The sequence below is a fragment of the Carcharodon carcharias genome, chromosome 1 (assembly GCF_017639515.1).
Source record: "Carcharodon carcharias isolate sCarCar2 chromosome 1, sCarCar2.pri, whole genome shotgun sequence".
NCBI classification, from domain to species: Eukaryota; Metazoa; Chordata; class Chondrichthyes; order Lamniformes; family Lamnidae; genus Carcharodon; species Carcharodon carcharias.
In genome coordinates, this window is record NC_054467.1 from 225338480 (window position 1) to 225362593 (window position 24114).

The window sequence follows — 24114 nt, forward strand, 5'->3', positions numbered from 1 at the left end:
TGTGGTGTGGGGATATTGGGGAATGGGAGCTGTGATGTGGGGATATTGGGGAATGGTAGATGTGATGTGGGGATATTGGAGAATGGGAGCTGTGATGTGGGGATATTGGGGAATGGGGGCTGTGATGTGGGGATATTGGAGAATGGGAGCTGTGATGTGGGGATATTGGAGAATGGTAAATGTGATGTGGGGATATTGGGGAATGGGAGCTGTGATGTGGGGATATAGGAGAATGGGAGCTGTGATGTGGGGATATTGGGGAATGGGGGCTGTGATGTGGGGATATTGGAGAATGGGAGCTGTGATGTGCGGATATTGGGGAATGGGAGCTGTGATGTGGGGATATAGGGGAATGGGAGTTGTGGTGTGGGGATATTGGGGAATGGGAGCTGTGATGTGGGGATATTGGGGAATGGGAGCTGTGATGTGGGGATATAGGGGAATGGGAGTTGTGGTGTGGGGATATTGGGGAATGGGAGCTGTGATGTGGGGATATTGGGGAATGGGAGCTGTGATGTGGGGATATTGGGGAATGGGAGCTGTGATGTGGGGATATAGGGGAATGGGAGTTGTGATGTGGGGATATTGGGGAATGGGGGCTGTGATGTGGGGATATTGGAGAATTGGGAGCTGTGATGTGCGGATATTGGGGAATGGTAAATGTGATGTGGGGATATTGGGGAATGGGGGCTGTGATGTGGGGATATTGGAGAATTGGGAGCTGTGATGTGCGGATATTGGGGAATGGTAAATGTGATGTGGGGATATTGGGGAATGGGAGCTGTGATGTGCGGATATTGGGGAATGGTAAATGTGATGTGGGGATATTGGGGAATGGGAGCTGTGATGTGGGGATATTGGGGAATGGGGGCTGTGATGTGGGGATATTGGAGAATGGGAGTTGTGATGTGGGGATATTGGGGAATGGGAGCTGTGATGTGGGGATATTGGGGAATGGGAGCTGTGATGTGGGGATATTGGGGAATGGGAGTTGTGATGTGGGGATATTGGAGAATGGGAGCTGTGATGTGGGAATATTGGGGAATGGGGGCTGTGATGTGGAGATATTGGGGAATGGGAGTTGTGATGTGGAGATATTGGGGAATGGGAGATGTGATGTGGGGATATTGGGGAATGGGAGCTGTGATGTGGGGATATTGGAGAATGGGAGTTGTGATGTGGGGATATTGGGGAATGGGAGTTGTGATGTGGGGATATTGGGGAATGGGAGCTGTGATGTGGGGATATTGGGGAATGGGAGCTGTGATGTGGGGATATTGGGGAATGGGAGCTGTGATGTGGGGATATTGGGGAATGGGAGCTGTGATGTGGGGATATTGGGGAATGGGAGCTGTGATGTGGGGATATTGGGGAATGGGGGCTGTGATGTGGGGATATTGGGGAATGGGGGCTGTGATGTTCAGACATTGGAGAATGGGAGCTGTGATGTGGGGATATTGGGGAATGGGAGATGTGATGTGGGGATATTGGGGAATGGGAGCTGTGATGTGGGGATATTGGGGAATGGGAGATGTGATGTGGGGATATTGGGGAATGGGAGCTGTGATGTGGGGATATTGGGGAATGGGAGCTGTGGTGTGGGGATATTGGGGAATGGGAGCTGTGATGTGCGGATATTGGGGAATGGGAGCTGTGATGTGGGGATATTGGGGAATGGGGGCTGTGATGTGGGGATATTGGGGAATGGGAGCTGTGGTGTGGGGATATTGGGGAATGGGAGCTGTGATGTGGGGATATTGGGGAATGGGAGCTGTGATGTGGGGATATTGGGGAATGGGAGCTGTGATGTGGGGATATTGGGGAATGGTAGATGTGATGTGGGGATATTGGGGAATGGGAGCTGTGATGTGGGAATATTGGAGAATGGGAGCTGTGATGTGGGAATATTGGGGAATGGTAGATGTGATGTGGGGATATTGGGGAATGGGAGCTGTGATGTGGGAATATTGGAGAATGGGAGCTGTGATGTGGGAATATTGGAGAATGGGAGCTGTGATGTGGGAATATTGGGGAATGGGAGATGTGATGTGGGGATATTGGGGAATGGGAGCTGTGATGTGGGGATATTGGAGAATGGGAGCTGTGATGTGGGGATATTGGGGAATGGTAAATGTGATGTGGGGATATTGGAGAATGGTAAATGTGATGTGGGGATATTGGAGAATGGGAGCTGTGATGTGGGGATATTGGAGAATGGGAGCTGTGATGTGGGGATATTGGGGAATGGGAGTTGTGGTGTGGGGATATTGGGGAATGGGAGCTGTGATGTGGGGATATTGGGGAATGGGAGTTGTGATGTGGGGATATTGGGGAATGGGAGTTGTGGTGTGGGGATATTGGGGAATGGGAGCTGTGATGTGGGGATATTGGGGAATGGGAGCTGTGATGTGGGAATATAGGAGAATGGGGGCTGTGATGTGGGGATATTGGGGAATGGGAGCTGTGATGTGGGACTGGGGCAGGTTGCAGAGGTAGAGTGGAGAAGGGTCACTGAGGGATTTGAAGACGAAGATTAGAATTTCGTGATCAATGCATTCGGATGGGAGTCAGGGGCAGATGGGAGCAATAGATAACCGGAGCTTAATATTAAAATGAATTCAAATTCAGCTCAGGAGGCTGATGAGAGCAGCATTAAAGATATAGAGCTGGAGTCGGTGATTCTGTGAATTGGGGGTTCATCGCTGGTGGTGTGAGCTGTGGATGAAATAAGAAGTAGTCGGCCTTTGTGTTGAACCGGTCGTAGGGGTGGAAACTGCTGAACGGGGCATAAGTTGCAGTCGGTTGAAGAAAATAGCCATGCTTGGAGGGGAGGGGCTGTATGGCGGACGATAGTTGTGGTGGTGAGATCAGGTTAACAGCAGGAACTTTCTTGCGAGAACAGGACAGGACGGCTTCATCTTCCCAATGATTAATGTGTGAACCTTTGGGCAGATAGTACGAAACGTGTTGACCGAGAAGTGAAGCTGGGGGTCACCAGTATACATAAAGGCTTCACATGGACTCCCAGTCACTCTCAATTTGTACACACGCACTAGCATAATTACAGACTCGCGGTTAGCAGAGCTCTGCTCGAATAATGCACTGCGCGCAAAGTTCATCGGTTCCTCACTGCAGTGTAAGTAGATGGTGCTGACCTCACACTTTTTTGCAACAGGTAGGTATCAATCCAGGCCTTACAACTAGAGATGGTCAATGAAAGTGGCATTGTCCACATCCCGAGGACGAAGCATAAAGAATAACCTACAGAAAATACACGCGCGCACACAAGCAGTCAGGGAAACATGAGCGCAGAGGCAGAGTCACAGACACACACACAAACCAGGTGCGATGCAGCCCACTTGAAGCCAGAGAGCTAGCTGTGCGCGTACTGTATTTAAATATTCTGCTCACTGCTCCAACTGTCGGTGAAATATTTAAATAATTAAACCTGAAAAAGAGCTGCTCGGCGCACTGCTATCATTATTACTGTTTCATTTTAAGATAGTCCTGCAGATGAAAAGTTTCAGGCTTCAAGTTGTGATTTTACATCGATTACACTGAGTTTCATCCCTCAGTGATATTTCGTGTCTCTCCAGTTTGATACTCTGTGCCTTCTTAAGCTACAAGAAGAAGTGCAGGACTCAGTCAAATCTACTTATTTCCAAAATTGATACATTTATATTCTGAACCGACCTTTATCAATGCCTCAATATGATCTTTACTAGGCAGGAGGTGAGAAACGGTTGAAGTTGGCCTAGAATCAGCTTCCAAAAGGTCTGACTGCAGAGTGTGAAGGGGTGAATGGAATCCAATTGTAGCCACTGTTTAGCAAGAAAAGTCACAGAGAGTTACTTTAATTTCAATTTGATTTGTTCATTTAGTTCTTTGGAGTGATTCTCGGAAATAGACTTAAAGAAAAAGAATTCTTTACTGAATCAATAAAATTTTTTGAAGATTTGTTAGCAAAAATTGAAGCCCATGGGATAAAAAGGACAATGGCTGTGTGGATACAAAATTGGTGAGAGAGGACAGAAAGTACAGAAAGACAGTAGTGTTATTAATCAGACTGGAGGGGAGTATACAGTGTTGTCACCCAGGAATAGTATCAGGAATGCTGCAATTTGTTGATCTATATTTGTGACCTGGACTTGGGTATGCAGGGCATAATTTCAAAGTTTGCAAAGATGGCATAAAACTCAGAAAGCAGTAATCAATAATGAGGATTGTAACAGACTGGTGGAGGGCACAGACAGACTGGTAAAATGAGCAGATGAAATTTAACACAGAGAAGCATGAAGGACCTGGTAGGAAGGAGGACAAGGGAGACTAAATATATAAGTCTTTGGAAGGGCAGGACAAATTGAGAATGCTGTTTAAAAAAAACATGGGATCCATGTTTTATTAATAGAGGAACGGTGTACAAAAAGCCAGGACGTTATGCTAAACCTTCATAAAACGCTGGTTCCACCTCAGCTGCTGTATTGCATTCAATTTAGGGTATCACATTTTATAAAGGATGTCAAGGCCTTCGAGATGGTGGGGGGGCGGGTGGGGGGGGGGGGTGTGGCGGTGGTGGTAGAAGAGATCTGCTAGAATCGTACCAAGGATAAGGGACTTCAGTTGTCAGGAGACAGGTGAAACTGGATTGTTCTTTTTAGAGACAGAAGGTGAAGAGGCAATTTGATGGAGGTGTTCAAACTTATGATTGGTTTTGCTAGACAGTAGGGCCAGGAACCAGAAGACCGATTTAAAGAACCTGAGGCAATTTGAGGAAACGTTTTTTGCGCAGCACGTTTTTGTGATCTGAAATACATTGCCTCAACATGTGGGGGAAAGCAGATTCAACGGTAAAATTCAAGAGAGAATTGGATGAATACTTAAAGGGAAAACATTTACAGGGTAACAGGGAAAGAATATGGCAGTAAGATTAATTGGGTAGCTCTATCAAAGGGCCAGCACAAGTATAATGGGCCAAATGGCCTCCTTCTATGATTCATTCTATGATGAATCAAGGTCAAGACAGGACAAGAACCAAGTCATTGAAAGTTTGGAAGGTAGGTGATTGCAGCAGAGATTAGCAACTCATGGAGAGCTACCCATGGGCAAACAAACCTTTATCAATGCCAATGATTTCACAAGATAAATTGAAAATGCTACATTGTTGAATCAAACCTGATAAATGTAAACAGTCTATCTGACTTAACACTGTGAGCACAGCCCTAAGGGATAATTTATAAAATTTATAAATTTTCAAACAAGATAAAAAAAACAGAAGGCATTTTCCTGCAGAACATTGAGTTTGTGGAACAAAATCCTTGTTAAGTTAATTAATACTGTGTAAAGTAACTCTTTTAAATGATGAATGTATAAGTGTTTGGTTAGCAATATGATAGAAGGTTATTTGGATAAGTGAATGTAATAATAGTCAAATCCTCAATGGAATGGGGTGGTTTCCAAACTGCTGGGCTCATGGCCAGTTGTAAGGTCCAATAGATAAAACATATCCTCATTTCCTGTAGCAAGCAGCATGTAATGTTTTTGGATAGTATTTAATTAGTTACAACTGAAGTGGAGAACAGGTTTAAAATGGTTATTCAGTTACAATCAACAGAAATACATTACCCTGGTACTGTACAGTTGAAATGTTATTCACTTGTAGGAGCAGGCTTCGCCTATAACTATGAGGCTCTGTAACTCAGTGGTGGCATCAGCCTGCGCCATTTAAAAATCCTTCATAAAATGAACAAAAAGATGTCTAAATCCATTACTGTTTTTTTAAAGGAGTCTGGCTGTTACACTCTTGTGAAAGGAATCCTCTCTAATACATATTTGAATATGAGACCTTCTCTACGAAAGTGATCTGATGGTCAACTGCCCCTTTCAAGAGTGCTCAGTTGACAATACTCCATCTTTAAAGAAAAATGGGTCCTAAAACGATTTGTGTATGGGAAGAAGGCAAATGCTGATAATGATAATCTTGATTACAAAGCGGGGTCCTGGGGCAGCCATTGTTTCTTTCAATAGGGTCTTGCCCATTGAAAACCATGCTATTTACCAGGACAATCAGCAGGTCAAGCAGCATCTGCAATAGAAGAAAATGCTTTGAAAGGAAACATTCACATTTTAGCCATAACCCTTCATCAGGGCTTACATCAAGATCTTGCAAATTTTCAATTTTCCTTCCAAATTGTCAGTGTCTTCCCCGTTTAGTTTCTCCTTCTAGGCAAAATCTGGATAATATCAGGAATGAGAAACTTGAGTTATTGGGAGACAGTTGAGATGCTGAAACAATTACTAATGGAGTGGAGAAGGCTAAAGGGAATTTGGCAGAATGTATTGTTGCATTGTGAGGGGCTTTCATGGGATAAATGAGGAAAGACAAATCTCCATGGTTGGAGAGTCAATAATCAATTTAAAGTTTTCACCAAGGGTGAGTAGAAAGATTGACATCAATTTGCATTCTTATGGTACCTGAAGCTAGGAAACACCTCTATCTGTAGCATAGACACACCTCCTACCTGGAGCATAGAAACACTTGCTACCTATAGCATAGGAACACCTACCTGTAGCACGGAAACACCTCCTACCTGTAGCATAGAAACTTCTCCTACCTGTAGCATGGAAATACCTCCTACCTGTAGCATAGAAACTCCTCCTACCTGTATCATGGAAACACCTCCTACCTGTAGCATAGAAACACCTCCTACCTGTAGCATGGAAATACCTCCTATCTGTAGCATAGAAACTCCTCCTACCTGTAGCATGGAAACACCTGCTACCTGTAGCATGGAAACACCTCCTACCTGTAGCATGGAAACACCTGCTACCTGTAGCATGAAAACACCTGCTACCTGTAGCATGGAAACACCCTGCTACCTGTAGCATGGAAACACCTGCTCTCTGTAGCATAGAAACACCTGCTACCTGTAGCATGAAAACACCTCCTACCTTATAGAAACTCATACCTGTAGCATGAAAACACCTCCTACCTGTATCATAGAAACTCCTCCTACCTGTAGCATAGAAACACATCCTACCTGGAGCATAGAAACTCCTCCTACCTCCTAGGGTCCTTCAAAGATATTTAAACAGACAAAGGGTTCTTAACACAATTTCAAATAAAAATACTGCAGATGCTGGAGATCTGAAATAAAACAGAAACTGCTGGAAAAGCTCAGCAGGTCTAGCAGCATCTGTGAAGAAAGAAGCAGAGTTAACGTTTCAGCTCGATATTTTATGGTAGGGTTTTTGGACCTCCTGTGTGCTTTCCCACAGAGGCGAGGGCCATTATTAGATCTTTTAAGGGAAAATTGGACAATTATTTGGAGCAAAGAAGATAAAAGACATTGAAGGGAAAGCAGAGCATTGGTACTAGCTTTGGACTGCCCGAGTAAGGGGCCGCACAGACACCAGGAACCGCCTGGCCTCCTAGGGTGTAAAATTATAGAAGCGCCCGCTCTCTATTTAAGTTTAGGTCAATATTTTGAATTATTGAAGGAAGATGTTGAAAGTTTCTCAATTCTGTTTCATACTCGCCATGTCCGAAATACGAATGATTGTTGTACAGATTTTGCTAAAGAAGAACTCTAACGAGTTTATTACCATAACGGACATTGCCTGTGTGTCCGGGACAAACTGAACAAGGAAGCTGGGAGGAGGCTACCCCCCTCCCTCCCACCCCCAATACCGTTTTCACCATTCACTTCAGCTACTGTTCAAAGTGACGGTCCAGTCTTTCTTGATGCAAAAACAGGGTCGCTTTGAATAATTTAAAAATGTCACAATAATAACGACATTATGCTTTAATTATCCCCACTGTGTAACTTTAGAAATCCCTTAACTGCATTAAACTCACTTCCATTTGCAGGTCCGGCACGATGTATTGTGCATTTGCTTCGATTTTATTTGGCTTTGGCGTACAGGTGAATGAGCAAACAGGAGACGCATTGGAGGCTTTGGGGACAGGCCGGGGATATCTGAGCGATGAGAGCAATGCATCAGAAAGAGGGCGAGGGAGAGAGACGTGGGCACGCGTCTGACAGGGCACTAAACGAGTCTCAGTCAATCACTTAGGAACCGATAGAAAAGAACATTCCGCAAGAGTAAATGGGCTAATAAAGGTTGTTATTCTAAAACAAAAATTGCCTTTTATTATCAATACTTGCTAAAACTAAAATCTGAACCAGGGAAGTGCTTTCAGAGAAAAGGAATAGTAGTGACTCACTGAATTTGAAAATGAGTTTTTTTTTAGTGTGGCAGTTTAGTGTACACAATAGAACGATTAGTAGTATTAACATGACTATTAAAACTAATGGTATAATTATTATCGTATAATAATTAACATTACTATTAATATTACTGGTTAATGTTGTTATTAATATTGCAATTATTGTTAACGGGCTTATTAATTCTGCGACTATTATTGCTAAATATCTGTTAGTCACTTTAACTGAATGATAGCGACGATTTAAATTAAATGTTCTAAATCTAGCAAAATAGGCGTTTTAAACAGGTTTTGGTTTCGGATTTTAAATCCTTTCATTCTTTCCTCTTTCCAGCTCCTTGTTCTGCCCCTTTGCATTTTCTTTTCCGCCATCTGCTTTTCTCCCTTTAAAATCTGTTCATTTTTCTGAGCGCTCCGTTTGCTAAAGGCGCTGTATTTATATTTCCTAAACCCGTTTGGACACCAATAATAACCTCGGGAAGCATTTTTTTCGTATGATCTGATTCTAACCCCACTACTAGTTTGTACCAATAGTAAGTACTGAAACAACTATTAATCTTTCAATTGTTCATATTAATTTGGTTTAAATAGCCTAATACTGCTCGAAGAGATTATACATATTTACGTGAACGTTGCCGCAATAAGTCGGATTTTAAATATTTTCCCACACTTTGTAATTATCCGTTTAACTCTTCACATTCAGCTTAGCAAGAATTAACATCGAGTTACAGGTTGCCTCGAGTGAGACTGTTTTCCGTAAGCAAAATAGAAAGTTAACGATTGGAAAGACCTGGTTCTATCCGCTGGACAAAGGACATCACGGCATTGGCTAAGGGAGGGGGAGAAAACATGCCTCTGGATAGACGAAAGAACACCGTCTGCAGCCCTTGATCTACTTTGAGATTTCACAGGTGTTAAAATAACAAAGACTCGCTTTATTCGTCCGGATTTCTGGTCGACTGCGCTGCCCTCTGAGCAGCAAACAAATGATTGGGTAGAGAAATAAATAAAAGAGCGGCAAAACCATTAGCCGCCGATCCACGTAGTTGGCAAACAATTACCTTCCCAATCGTTCAATCACGCTAGACTGTTCCCCAACTATCCACGCGGTTTTACAGCTTGTCATCGCTCGCGGTTTGGGTGAACGTGTTTTGTGCAATGTTTAAAGCCAACTTCGTCCAGTTGGGCAAAGAGATGCTTGATATGTTCCCGTAATTCTTCCATAATGTCCCTAAAAGTGCCACAGTTCCTGTTACCTGTTTCTCTGTTCACAATGCTTCAGCCTCTAACTCAATTCATCATGTTTCCGTAACGCGTGCTTCCTCGCTGTCTCAGTGTTGGACACCCAGGACAGTCACTACTCCACTTGCACTTGAATAGTATTCATAGCTTTTCCAATATTGCTCCATATATATAATATATATAAATATAATATATATATGTATTATGTTTAAAGCTCTGACTGACTCTCTGCTCTACTCACCAAGTGAGCTCAGGCCGTCCGTTCACTGGAAGAGATTCCGAGCAAATCTGTAACATTTTTTTGGAAAGCTAACTTTAACAAAAAAAAACCGCACACGTGTAAATAGCTGCTATGCTCCCGAAAGCTGCACCTATAACCTGGGCTATGCAGTCTATAGTATTGTATAGCAATACCCACCTATAGCATCTTAGCATGTGCGTGTGTATATTTACATTATACTTCAGTACTGTATAGCAGTCTAATATAACAGTAAATAGACACTGCATTTCATCCTGTGACCTTTACTGCAACATACGCATACTGTAACGTGTATTAAACAGCCTCTGAATAATTAACATTAATTTAAGTATTAAAAGGTTTCGGAGCAGAGGAGTTCTAAGCATTATATATATTTATGATGTTTACTAAGTTATTATTGTCTCTGTGTGTACAGACTGGCAGCCTGACCAGCAGAGGAAGCGTCTCAGCGAAACGCTAATGACAGAACCAACGGGTAAACGCTCAGCATTTTTAACTTTTCAGCTCGACATCAAATAATTTTCGCTTGATACTTTTAAATATTTGAGTCAGTTTCGTTAAAGCTGAAACTGCAGAATTTTGTATCAAGATATTTTAAAAATCGTGAAGGAACATAAGCAAAGAAATCGCGACGTATAAACGTCAAACCATATTTAAGAACCTTGCATGGAACTAACTGACCGTGTTAAACGCAAGTTGCATTGATACCCTATTTGCATGATTTTTCGGCATATATTATAAATAATTATTTTCCGCTAATGCATGCAAATTTCATTTTGATTATTTCAATATTAATCTAAGTACGCCGTGCAGTGAGAAAGTGTTGAAGAAACTAGAATTCAATTGAGTATTTCTGTCCAGTATGTAAAGCTCTAAAGGTAGGCTCGGTAGCCTGGAGCCTGACGTTTGGGAGTCGGTGAATTTATTAGATACTTGAAAAGTCCATTTATCCAGTGTCAGTCAGGGAGTGACGTTAGCAGCTGTGATAATTGCTGTTGGATGGCAGGGCTGAGAGTTCAGAGCTGGAACACTCAGCCTGGGGGCTCCCCACAGCTCTTAAACTCTCTTGCTCCATCACAGTCCAGAGCAGCCTTTGACTGCCGCAGCTTCTGGGATGTGCCTTGAAACAGCGGCCAAATACACCAGGGTTTGCAAACACACGAGTGGGGTACAAGAAAGGTGCGGGAGGAACTGCCGCCGAGGCCAGCATGCTCGCGTGACGGGCACTCCGTGTGTTTTTTTATAGAAGGTAATTTGTTTATTTAAATGTACTAATTGAAAGAGGTGGATGTCAATAGAATGAGTAATCGATCGATTGGATGAATAAAATATGCTCACTAGTTTCCATCTGGTTGTCCGAGTTCATGAATCTATTAGCCTCTTCCCCGATTTGATCATTACGGTGGTTCATTTATTCCAATTGTTTGTTTTCCCTCCCGATTTTACCCCTTAATTTCCTCTCATAGTTTCTTAATATATAATTTTCCAGTTCCGGTCTGGGTTCTCTCTATATTTCTCAGTCTGCCCCTTTTTATCTCTCTCTCTCTCCCTCTTTCTCAATACCTTCCTAACACCGGTACCTTTCACTCCCAGCTTTTAGTGAATTGTATCCACGCCCGTTTCTTATCACGGCCAATTTGTAACGCGGAGTTATCTGAATGTCCCCACCGTTTCGCTTCCTTGGCGGCGATTATTTGCGCATTATTTTTTTTAACATATATATTTGAAAAATCACCAGCCATCAATTGGAAACGAAGTTAACTGAGCTGAATTGGAATAAGTCCGTGCCTCTTTTAATTAATTAATGACTAGAACAAAACCTGACCCGAGCGAAGAGACGTTGCCGTGAATAACCCGGCGTTTCCTGTTAACATTACTTCAAATAAAAAGGCTTGACTCTTTCCCAGGTGGGGCAATTTATGAAATAAAAACAGGTTCATAGGAATGTTTCTGTCTCATTATCAGCTTTTGACAAGTCGTTACCATATATTGATTAATCTATTACTGTACATAAAAACGTTTTACAATTTCATTAACACTGTGCCCGCATTGAATCAATCTTATTGTGCTAATATCTGGGAGCGAAAGACCTTTACCAACCGCTACGTTTTGATCGATGGTCTATTAAGGTGTATTGTAATATTGATCCAATTGTAAGCTCTCTTCGCTGTTTTAATGTTATTTTTAATGCCGCAGGTACGAGGAGAAGCTCTTCTAAATAAACGCCAGGCATTATGGAAAGCGTCTCCACTCCTCTACCAGCACCCACTGATGTTGCGCTCTCAGCACCGACAAGTTCCTTTGAGCAGGATTCCCTAAGCCAACAGAGATCTCCCCATGTCCCCATGAAGCCCAATCAAGTTGGCCAAGTCATTCTGTACGGAGTGCCCATCGTGTCACTCATCATCGATAACCAGGAGAGGCTGTGTTTGGCTCAGATCTCCAATACCCTGCTTAAGAACTACAGCTACAATGAAATCCACAACAGGAGGGTGGCTTTGGGAATCACTTGTGTCCAATGCACCCCAGTCCAACTGGAGATCTTGCGCAGGGCTGGGGCCATGCCAATATCATCGAGGAGATGTGGGATGATAACCAAGAGAGAAGCCGAGAGACTTTGCAAGTCCTTTCTGGGCGAGAACAAGCCTCCAAAGCTCCCTGACAACTTTGCTTTTGATGTAAGCCATGAGTGTGCTTGGGGGAGCAGGGGTAGTTTTATACCCGCCCGTTACAACAGCTCCAGGGCAAAGTGCATCAAGTGCACGTATTGCAGTATGTACTTCTCTCCCAATAAGTTCATCTTCCATTCTCACCGCACGCCAGACGCTAAGTACACTCAACCCGATGCTGCCAACTTCAATTCATGGAGGAGACACCTAAGGTTGACCGACAAGAGTCCTCCACAAGACCTGACCTATGCCTGGGAAGATGTGAAGGCGATGTTTAACGGGGGCAGCCGGAAACGTGCCCTCCCTGGACCCTGCGGCTCCCTGGGTTCAGTGAAGGCAGTGAACAGCGTGATCAGCCATATGATGGGCCCGGACCTCTCTCAGAAGAGGGCCAGGTTTGCTGAGGATGAGGAAGATGGAACCAGCGCCTCCTCTCGGAAAAACATGCGGAGCTATCCAGTCATCCCGGTCCCTAGCAAAGGATTTGGGATGCTACAGAAATTCCCCGCGGCCTCCCTGTTTCCCAATCCTTACACCTTTCCTGCTTTTGGTCTCTGCCAGAAAAAGGACGATGGCGACTCTCTTGCTGGTGAGCAAAAGCAAAGTGGACTATCCGGACTCCTCTGGCCCGGGAGAAAGGACGCCTTCTACCCACCACTCTGCATGTTCTGGCCACCGAGGGCGGCGAATGGCATCCCAGTGCCAACCTACCTCCAGCCCCAGCCCAGTGCCATCACGTCGGTAGGGGAAACCCCAAATTTAAGGCAAACTTTCCTGGATTTGTCTGACCAAAGTGAAGCTGGTGGCCTGGCAACTCCAAGAGACAACTTGTTTGACAGGGACCATCCAAGCACACCCGAGCACAGGCTGGCCGCTGACGGAAGAGTTAAGCTCTTAGATGTGTCTGCCTTTACAGCCAGGAAGCAGAGCTACCTCTCGGCCTTCAGGCCCGTCGTTAAAGACATCGGCAGCATCGCCAAGCTTCATGGCAACGTGGAGGATTTTGGATCTGATCGACATCCCTCCCCGGGTACCAGCTGCAGTTACCATAGCGACAGCGTGGAGAGTGAGGAAGAACAGGAGGTGGATGTAGAGACCAACAAGCTCTCAGGCGATGGGCAGGAAGAGGCAATCTCTCTCGGGCAGTACACCCAGAACAACCTGCAGCAGGAAGGCAGCGGATTTAAAGGGAGTAAAGACAAGATCCATTTCTGCAGCTCCAAAATGGAATCAAACGTGGACAAGACAGAAGGGAAGGAAGATCCAACCAGTAATAAGGGGCCCACTCCCTCCGATCCAGTATCATTGGAGCAGCCCGCTTACAAAGACGTAAATATCACCTTTCGGCTATTTAGCTAATTATTACTAGAACACAGCTTTGGGCTAGAACAAGGAGCGCAGTTAAAGACGGTCGTGTCCCTAAAGAAATCAGTAATGCAATCGTATACTCTCTAAATTCTCTTCCATAATTTGATTCCGTGTAATATGTGGTTTCATTTGCTTTTCATCTCCATGTATCTTTTTTTTCTCTTTCTTTCCTGGGACTTTTAATTATTACAGATTAGCGTTGTGTTCGTTTCCATTACACAGCATGATGCGAGGGATTTGTTAGCAAATTAACAGCAGCATTCCAGTCGGCGAGCTGCCTCTCCCTCATTCTCGGAACGCACTAATATTTCGTATTAATTGTTTTATCTTCCAACAGGGTCTTAAAAATGGAACCAAAAAGCATTCACTCTATTCTAAAAAAGATGAAGATAGTTTTGTTAGTAAGTACAAAATGACCCATGTCTGAACAGATCCTCGTAAGACATACAATTTAGCTTGATCAATTTCAAAAAGCAAACCCGAAACGAAAGTTTAAACGAATACACTTTATATTTGTGGCCCTATGTTTGTCGGTGGCCCTGTGTTAATTTGTGGCCCACTATATCTCTGGCATCTGTTTACCTGTGACCCAGGGTCTATTCATTTTTTTTTAATTCTTTGACGGGATGCGGGCATCACTGGCTGGGCCAGCACTTATTGCCCATCCCTAGTTGCCCTTGAGAAGGTGGTGATGAGCTGCCTTCTTGAACCCCAGCAGTCCATGTGGTGTAGGGACACCCCTAGTGCTGTTAGGAAGGGAGTTCCAGGATTTTGACCCATCGGCAGTGAAAAACTAATATCATGTGTTTATTTATGATCCTGTATCTGAGACCATCATTTTGTCTCTGGCCCTGTTTATCTGTGACCCCGGGTTAATTTTTGACCCTGTGTTTACCTCTTTGACCTTCTGTTTATCCGTGACCCTATTTCTGTCTGTGACCTTGATTACCGCAACCATGTTTCCACCTGTATATCAATTCGGTGTTTACTGTGTGTGTGTCTATGTTTCACTGTGTTTGAGCCTATGCTGCATTGAAGTATATTCTCTGTTGCAGTTGAGGCTAAACAACAGGACTGTATCGCTGAAGAGTCTGACAGCTCGGGAGTGGGGTTCTGGCGGGAACCCGGGGGTAAGTGAACGATTGTGAGAGGAAAGACGTTCCTATTCATAAATTAAAACTTCTATTGGATACTTAAACTTACAAAGGAATAAACGAATACACGAAAACACTCTACAAGTGTTAAATTCAGAAGAAAAACAAAAAATAATTATGATCTGGAGGTTATAAATAAATCAACAAAATGGACTAAATTAATTTGTTTGCAATAAGGAGGGACAAAATGAAACCAGGTTATCAGGTGTAATTAGAAAGCTGCAAATATGAATCTCATATTGGTATACGTTGAAAAGATCAAAATAAAATGAGCGACCTGAAAAAAGCAATATATTACAATAAGTAACATAATGCAATAATGTTCTCTTTCAAAAACTGTATATATGAAGCTTGTTGCTTTTAATATTTGTCAACAGAGATAATAAAGGTGTTTTATGACAGCCATCAACGCTGATATCATCTGGCTCATAATGAGCCTCGCATACAATACATTAGAAAATTCCCTTTATTATCTTAAACAAATTAAATGAATCCACCTTTTCTTATTGCTAAATGTCGCCAAGGGCTTTACCTAAGACAGCAAAGGACGTGATTAGAAGTTCTGATGCCGCGTCTCAATTGCACTGAGCGAGGGAGGTATCTGTTCTAGGGGGAGGGAGAGAGAGAAAGAGAATCTAATTTGCCATTTATGTAATGCAAACTCGTTTGGCTTTGTCGATTCACGGTTAATTGACTGTCAAACGAGGTTGTTATCCTGGGGCTATGTCTGCAAATTTGCCTGTCAGATGAGAGAGAACATCGAGGGTTCAGAATGAGCAAAAAATACATACGCTTTTTGCTCTTATTAGGGGGAGGAGTCCCTACAACATAGACACCACATACCATTTTATTTAAATACCTGGTTCCCTGGAGAAATTAATAATGCTTTAGATTGTCTGTTTTATTTCGCTATAGCAAACATTGTCCCTGTTAAAGAATGTGGATAGACACAATTAATGTTGTAATGGAGACAGCTTTTTAAAACATCGGAGCATTAAAGAAATCTTTCCCCCAGTTAGAAGAACAAATAATTACAATAAGGGAAACCCTTGTCCAATATTGATTTCGAAAGTGAAACTCCCGGGAAGATTCTAAATGAGTTTCATCTGTTTATTGTGTAGGTGACCAGGCACAAGAATCAACGTCACCGCTTTCTATCAAAACTGATGTGGAAAATATGGAGAAGGGTAAATCTGTTCAATGTATACATGTGGCGTGTGTATGTGTCTGCAACAGCCACTACATATATGTAAACACATCAATAAACGACAGCAACTTGTATTGATATAGCGCCTTTAATAAAACGTCCCAAGGCGCCTCAGAGGAGTGTTGGCCAACAAAATAGACATCACGATTGATTATCCTTTTATACTATAGCAGTGGTGAGATTTATATATCTAACCAGTTCATTTATTTATCTGGATTTTGTGCACTATTTAAGCCTATTATTGGGCTGTATATCATTTACATATATCACACGCCCCTTTACATCAGAATTTTAATTTTATCTACATGTTAATTGATATACCCATCGAAGCTATTTTTTCCCAATCCTTCTGCATCTCTACCCTCTATAACACAGTCGGTAAAACCGTATTTTGATGTCTTCAGTAATCGCAAGTGAATAGGCAAGCAGCGTCAAAACTCAGTTCAACAACGGTTGCTTCATTTTAAGGAGGCATCCTTCGAATTTTTCTTCCATATTTCATAATATCTTGATTATTAGAGAATATATCGTGGACAGCTCCACCTTCTGTAACTAATCTGTAAAGGTGTATTTTTTTCATCTTCTTCATTACCGGACACCTAGTCTAATGTTTAAAACCTCTACGTGTTGCACATTATTAAAATGTCACATCTTAAAGCGCGCACTCCCACGAATGTTAATAAATCACAGCAATCTATGTAATCACTTCACAACAGTGTTGGCCAAATAAATCTATTACTAATTGTGTTATATTATTGCAATATTTTTGTTAAAAAGTTTTGTGTTTTTTGGTGGGGACGATTAATAATTGTCGAAGCAGCCTAAACCAACAATGCAGTAGATCCTGCTCTGTCGTTAGAGTTAGATTTTTAAAAATTATACATATTGGACACATAAATAGGAAAATAGATTTAGATAAAATTGTTCATAAATAAACGATGAAGAGAAAACATTTGGCTAGAACGTTAGACAGAGATAGATCTCTATAGGAATGTACAGAGCTGTGAAAGGCATACAGAAAGATGAAGGTTAGACAATGCGGATAAACTGACAGACTGAGACCTGTAAACAGAGACCGATATGAAAGACAGATAAAACATATGCAAATAGTGGAGTCAGACCAATGGACAAATAAAATAGAGCTTTAGATTTTTGATGGAAAGCGCATATATATAGCCGGATAAAGCCAGAGGATCCGTTTACTTGTTTATCTACATGTGTATTAGATTTCTAAATGTTCAATTGGAAATCATGATGCCCTCCGTTAATTTCGCCTTCCTTAAATCATATTTTACATTTTTATTTCAGAAGAACTTCAGAAAGTGTTGTTGGAGCAGATTGACCTGAGGCGGAGATTAGAGCAGGAATTTCAGGCGTTAAAGGGTAACGCTTCTTTCACTGTTGTCAGTAAGAAATTATTTTTTCTCTTTTTTTGCATTGTGTTTACTGTGTTGAGTTGGGGTGTTTCATAGCGGTGCCTGTCACAGGCAGAACCCACGTTTATTTTACAGCAGTAGCATACCCGCAATTTTAAAAAGTGCAACTCCTTTAAGATAATCAATACTTAGCTTTGGAAAGTATTTTTCTGGCTGTTTGTTTCTGTTGTATAACTGCTTGGTGTCGGCACCGCACGCGAGTAAATTTTAAACATTGTTGATTTGTGCAGCAATTTATAATTGTTCGTTAACATAACCATAGAAGTGACCTGCATGTTACTGCACCTAACATCGGTGAAAATACACTATCAGGCTTTGGTAAAGACATGTTGTAAAATGCCAAATTGGAGAACCCAGGGCCAATAATTTGAGATGATTTGAATCAAGTTTCGTTTAGTGAGCGCACGGAGAAATTAAAATCTTGGCAATAGCCACCTTTGCAAGTCCGATGTTAATCTGACCCACCTTTTTGTTTACTTATCTGTTTATTGACCAGATAATTTCCAGGACCAGATGAAGCGGGAGCTGGCGTACAGGGAGGAGATGGTTCAGCAATTACAGATGGTGAGGTGGAATTTCTCATCTATTTCATCTATTTGTTACTGTTGTGCTGCTTCAGACATTAATTCGCGCTATTTGGTTACTTAGCCATTTATTTACTAGTTGCCGTCAATCCTCTTTAGTAACATCTAAAATAGTAAACAAGCATAATAAAATATCCTTCAGGATTCTATCCTGTATTTTATACGGTCTAAATCCAGCTCTTCCCCGAGGATAGGTGTGTCGAAAGTCTGACTTGGAGAGAGAGTGGGAGATCCTTCAATTTTTTCTTGCCCTAACTGTAACATTAGCAGCAGCCTGATAATGTAGACAGGGATATAGTAGCATAGTGGTTCTGTTCCTGGACTAGTAATCCCTTTAATTTAATCCCTTGTGTCCACTGGTTTAGCTAATCTCAGGCCTGCTGGCTTCGGGGATGGGGAGGGGAATCATCAGCCAGAGTTGTCACTCTTCCTCATCACTGACCTGTGCTGGAAAATACACGTGTGAACACTAGATAAGGACAATTGGATTTGACTGTTATCTCCCTTTCTTCCATCCATTGGAATGGTTCATCAATATTCATCATCAAACATGCAAAACTCAATATCCACATTCATGGCTTTTGCTCGTAACATAATCAGTCTTATAACATGCAGTGTCTTATACACTTTGTAACACATTATAGACTATATTATCCTGTTGTAACACATTCCAGGCCATGCGTTCTCCTTTCTCTAACACACTTTAGATCATTTATTAACCAATGTGTAATATACTTCAGACTGTATTAGCCAAATGTATCACACTCCAGAATGTGTTCGCCCATACTTAGCACATTCCAATTTACAGGTAAAACTCCTCAAAATGTGTTTTATCCAGTGGGTAACATACTCCAGGTTGTGTTTCATTCTGTACATAGCACACTCCTAACTGTGTTATCCTTCATGTAACACATTGATGACAGTGTCTGTGTATAACTCATTCCAGAGTGCTTTATCACACATGTAACATATTGGAGTTGATGTTATCCTGTATTTAAAATGCTCCGGCTTGGATACTAGCTGTATATAACATAACCCAGGCTATATGCCCTTGTTATTCTGTTGAAGTAAAAACACTGTTGACTTTTTTTCTGAGAAATAAGAATCTCCCTGATTTTAAAAGATGCTATTAATGCCCTAAAGCCCTTTGTGTCAACACTGAAAAGGTTAAGCAGGAATTCTCTGCCACCTTGTGGCCTTGCTAATAGCTTGTTTATTGTCAGCCTTGCTCAGTTTACCTATTCATTTTACTTCCCTCAGTATGAGGCTGCAATTGGCATCTATGCAGCATTTCTACTGCTGCCTGCTTAGTGTAACAGTTGCTTAACTGGTATCAGTAATCCTCCATGTAAGGAATTGCATATGTGGTCCCTTGTCATACCAGCTAATGTAATAGCACCACTCTTTTCTAAACATACAACATTAATGTATACACTTCAAATTGGAATATTAGTGCAGAGGAATTGAAAATATTTCCTTTTTTCCGACCTACCACCAGCTGTCAGTACATGCATTCCCAGGTCTGGTATAGCACAAGTGTTACAAAAAGTAAAACTCTGCAAAACAATATGCCTTAGCCCCCAGGCTCTGTGGATCCTCCAAGCACCTGCAACTAGCTCACGAGATAGTGCAAGGCACAACCAAAGCTTTATGTCCTAGAATACTACTGCTCGACCTGGGGGTCTCACTAGAGGGAGGGTATCAACAGGCATTTTACTTTCGATTGTTTTGAACCAATTTCAATTTTGTGTATTGCTGAAAGAAAAGAAATTTTTTTATTGAACCTTTTCATCTTGCACTCATCAGGACAACTTGCAAGAATACCAATGGTAGGGAAACAAAAATTGTCCTGATGAGTGCAAGATGAGACACTTTAACAAAAAATGTCTCTTTTTTTCAGCAATACTCAAGTTCTGTACTCCCAAACGGCCATTTCAATCTTCTTGATGCCACTACCAGCATTTGTTCCTCTCACCCCCAGCCTCTTTACAAATCTTCCATCTAAGCTCCCAATAATCTACTGCCATTTCCATCCCATACTTCCATTCCACATCACTGCATCCAAACACAAGTCCTACAAATTTCTATTGCTTTCTTCGTGCACTGTGTCTGCAACAGGATCTTCAGCTTCACCAACTATATACTCTATCTGCTGTGATCATCTATAAACATTAAAATGGTCTGAATGTAGTGTTTCCCTTAGGGCAGATGATAACTCAAGTTTCCGACTTGAGACTCACTTATCAGGAAAAAGTGGCCAAGGTGGTTTTACACTGCCTTCCTCACAGTTTTTATGTCAGAGTATCTTCCCTCAGGTGAACAGTAAACATGGTAAAAGAGTGTCCACCAACACCTACGATGGGGCGAGCGGCACCAGCACCCATCAGACACAAGTCACTGGGCATCAGGATAGTACTCAGCACTGGCACTCTGCACGCTGGAGCTGTCTGGACTTGGAGCCCAAGTTCACCTCTTCTGAGCCAGAGGTGGGAACACTGCCACTAAAGCAGTGTCCACTCCTTCATCGAATGGTGTAGATAAGGTCAACTCAGAGTAATGCTTCAAAATAAAGCAGGATATTAGGACATTAAAGCAGAAATTTCTGGAAATATTCAGCAGGTCTGGCAGCATTGTGGAGAAACAGTTTCAGATCTATGACCTTCCATCGGAACCTTGAAGAAGTCCTGCTCTTCATTTTGGTAGGATGTCCGTTTGTCTCACCTGCCTCGTTCACCTTCACTGCTTGCTGTTTTCATTCTCCTGTTTGATCAGGAATCTACATCCTAGTATCCACAGGATTTTGCTTCAGGACATTAGGAAAACTTATTTTCTTAAAGAGTGTTAAATAACTGGAATAGTCAGCCAGGTAAAGTGGCGGGGACAAAAGCTTAGGTGATACTCAAAATGCAGTTGGATCCTGAGTTTGCAGAATTTGGATATTTGAGGGATATAAGAGCTTCAACAGCCTAATCTCATACTTGATTTCTCATCTTCTTCATATTTGAATCTAACATTGCCTATCTGATGTCAAATCTTTATTCAACTAAAGTCAAAGCCATCCTCTTTGGCCCCCTCAAATACTTCTTGTACTTCAAATACTTCAAATACTCAAATGCTTCTAAGGTCAACTCATCAAGCTCTCATGGCTGTAATCTCAGGCTAAACCCAACTGTGTAAACCCTGGGCATGCTGATTTACCCTGAAACTGATGAAACTCAAATCCACCTGAAGGTTTATAATACTTTGCCAGTCTCCCTGCTTCCATGCACGATAAAGTATAATTCATTCAGAACATTAAAGCATGTGTTGTCACCCTACCGTGCACTATAAGGTCCACATCCCCATCACCCCATCTGTGCCAACTTCCACTGCCTCCCCATGCTCCAGAGACTGGATTTATGGTTCTTGTCCTAACTTTGCATCCCCTCCATTTCATCACACCACTCACTGCTCTTCTGATACTAGCTCACTTCAGATGGCTCACTCCATCCTTTCCCTCCAGTGTTTCCAGGAACTCCATCGCTGCTATCCCTATTCCTTCTCCTAAACTCTGTGATACCCTCAACACTTCTACCTTGTTACCCCCCTCTCTCCCTTAAAAAAACTCTGAAAGATTCTTTTCATTGGCCATGCATTGGTCTCCTCCTAAGTTGCTCTTTTCCATTCACGTCAGCCAGGACTCAGTGGGTAGCACTCTTATCTCGGAATCAGGTGGTTTCGGGTTTCAGTCCCACTCCAGAGACTTGAGCACAAAAATCCAGACTGACACTCCAGAGCTGTACTGTGGGAGAGCTGCCCTGTCAGAGGGTCCTTCTTTCAGGCAGGGTCTCGTCTGCCCTCTTGGGTGGACATGAATTAAGATCCTATGGCACTATTTCGAAGAAGAGCAGGAGAGATATCCCCGGAGTTCTGACCAATATGTGGCCTTCAGTGAAGGTCACTGAAAAAAGATTATTCAGCCATTATCACATTGCTGTTTGTGGGATCTTGCTACATGCAAATTGCCTACATTGCAACAGTGACTACAATTCAAAAGTACTTCACTGGCTGTAAGGTGCTTTGGATCTTCCTGCAGTAGTGAAAGGCGCAATGTAAATTCATTGCTTTCCCCCAGTCTGAGGTCACTCATTTTGAAAGGTACTCTATGAAAGTACTCTGAGGTGTGTGGGGACAGCTATAGAAATGTAAATTGTACTTGTTATTTAACAAATCCCATTGCTTCATGACAGCAGGAAAGTAAATGTCTCCCTCTAGTGGCCATATCACCATTCCATTAAAGGAAAGGAAAATATAGGATTTAAATGTTTTGTCACTTGAAGGTCCCCTTATTGTCCATCTCAGTGCCAAAAGAAATACAAATCATAAATATTTATATCGAAATGTTACTCTTGAAACAAAAGCAGAAAATGCTGGGAAAACTCAGCAGGTCTAACAGCATCTGTGGAGTGAGAAAGAGAGTTAATGTTTTGAGTCCGTATGACTCTTCTTCAGAGTTTGTTTCAGATTTCCAGCATCTGCAGTATTTTGCTTTTATCTTAGTGTTACTCTTGAAATGTTGAGAGCAGGTCAGCTCCCCCAGGAACCACCATTTATTTTGATGCCTTCAAAACAAAATATATATAGGTGAAGGAATATTATTTTAAATAAAAGGCCACTCAATTATAGTTTTTACAGAAAAATGGCAGTTATTAAAAGGAAGTGTGTGCAAGACATTTGTGAAGCTTTGTGACAATCAACAACCTCCTGTGGAAATTTTTTTAGTGCTGTAAGACCTGTGAGGATGTATACAAGGAAAGCAGGTAAATGCTACATGCTACACATTTCATGGACGTTGCATATTCCTGGTGAGAATGTTGGGTCATCCTCTTTCTCCACACTTCCACCAAATGGTCTACATTGGTTCCATCAATTTTAATTCCATTTTAAAATGCATTTGTAAAATGATGATTCTAGAGTTTGACCTTTATCAAGATGACGTTACCTTTATGTAGCATCTTCAGAAGTGTTACAACTGTTCACATACAATGAATTAATTATTGCTGAAAAGAGAGACAGGCTATTGATGCTTTTCATCTTGCCCTCATCAGGACAGACGCAAGAATACCAATTTCAAAGGAAGCAACAATTTGTATTGCATGAGAAAAGGGTGCTGATGGTTGGCCTGTCAGCTCTGATTGGTCAAGGTGTTGCCATGGAGTATGCACCAGGGAGCTATTGTTCCACATGCTTTTATTTAATTATAAAAGACACAACATCTGGACAGGCTCTTTCTGCTTGCACAAGACATGGGGAACAACAGCTCCCTGGTGCATTCCCAATGGCAAAGTCTTGACCAATCAGAGCTGACTGGCCAACCAATCAGCATCCTGTTCTCATGCAGTATGAATTGTTGTTGCCTTTGAGATTTGGTATTCTTAAAACTGTCCTGATAAGTGCAAGGTGAAAAGTTTCAACATCATTTCTCTTTTTTGCAGCAATATTCAAGTTCTGTACTACCAAGCGACTAAATGAATTAATTTTTGACATGTAGTCACTATTTTTTGTATAGGTAAATCTGATAATTGTTTCACATATGGCAAGATCCCATACACAACAATGAAGTGATTGTTCTGTTAGTCTACCCTTCATGGCATTTGTTGGCCAGGACATCCGAAGGGTGCCCTGCTCTTCTTTGAATGTTGCATTGGGATCTTCAATGTCAACTTGAAGTATCTTGAGTAGACAGGGCTCCAGTTTAATATTTTGCCTCAGTCATGGCATTTCAAGCAATGCAGCATTGCCTCTAATGCATTGATTTGTCAGCCAGTGCATGTGCCCATGTCCTAGAATGGGCCTTGAACTCACAGCCTGATCTTTAAAAAGTACGTACTCAAGGATTCGTTTAATTTTTTCTGCCATCGTTTGACAAAAAGCTCCAGCAAAAGTATGGAATCTCTATATGGGTCAGGATTGTGGTATTGGTAAGGTGCAA

At 42.1% G+C, this 24114-nt stretch overlaps 1 protein-coding gene across 1 annotated transcript; it reads left to right on the plus strand.

Annotated features, from left to right (window-relative positions):
* Nucleotides 1-11959: 11959 nt before the first annotated feature.
* skor2 (SKI family transcriptional corepressor 2) lies at nucleotides 11960-23650 on the plus strand. Its single transcript, XM_041183516.1, has 7 exons — nucleotides 11960-13723; nucleotides 14100-14163; nucleotides 14818-14892; nucleotides 16038-16103; nucleotides 17432-17530; nucleotides 18056-18123; nucleotides 23618-23650. Exons 1-7 carry the CDS (start codon nucleotides 11960-11962, stop codon nucleotides 23648-23650), a joined length of 2169 nt encoding a protein of 722 aa, XP_041039450.1.
* Nucleotides 23651-24114: the final 464 nt, after the last annotated feature.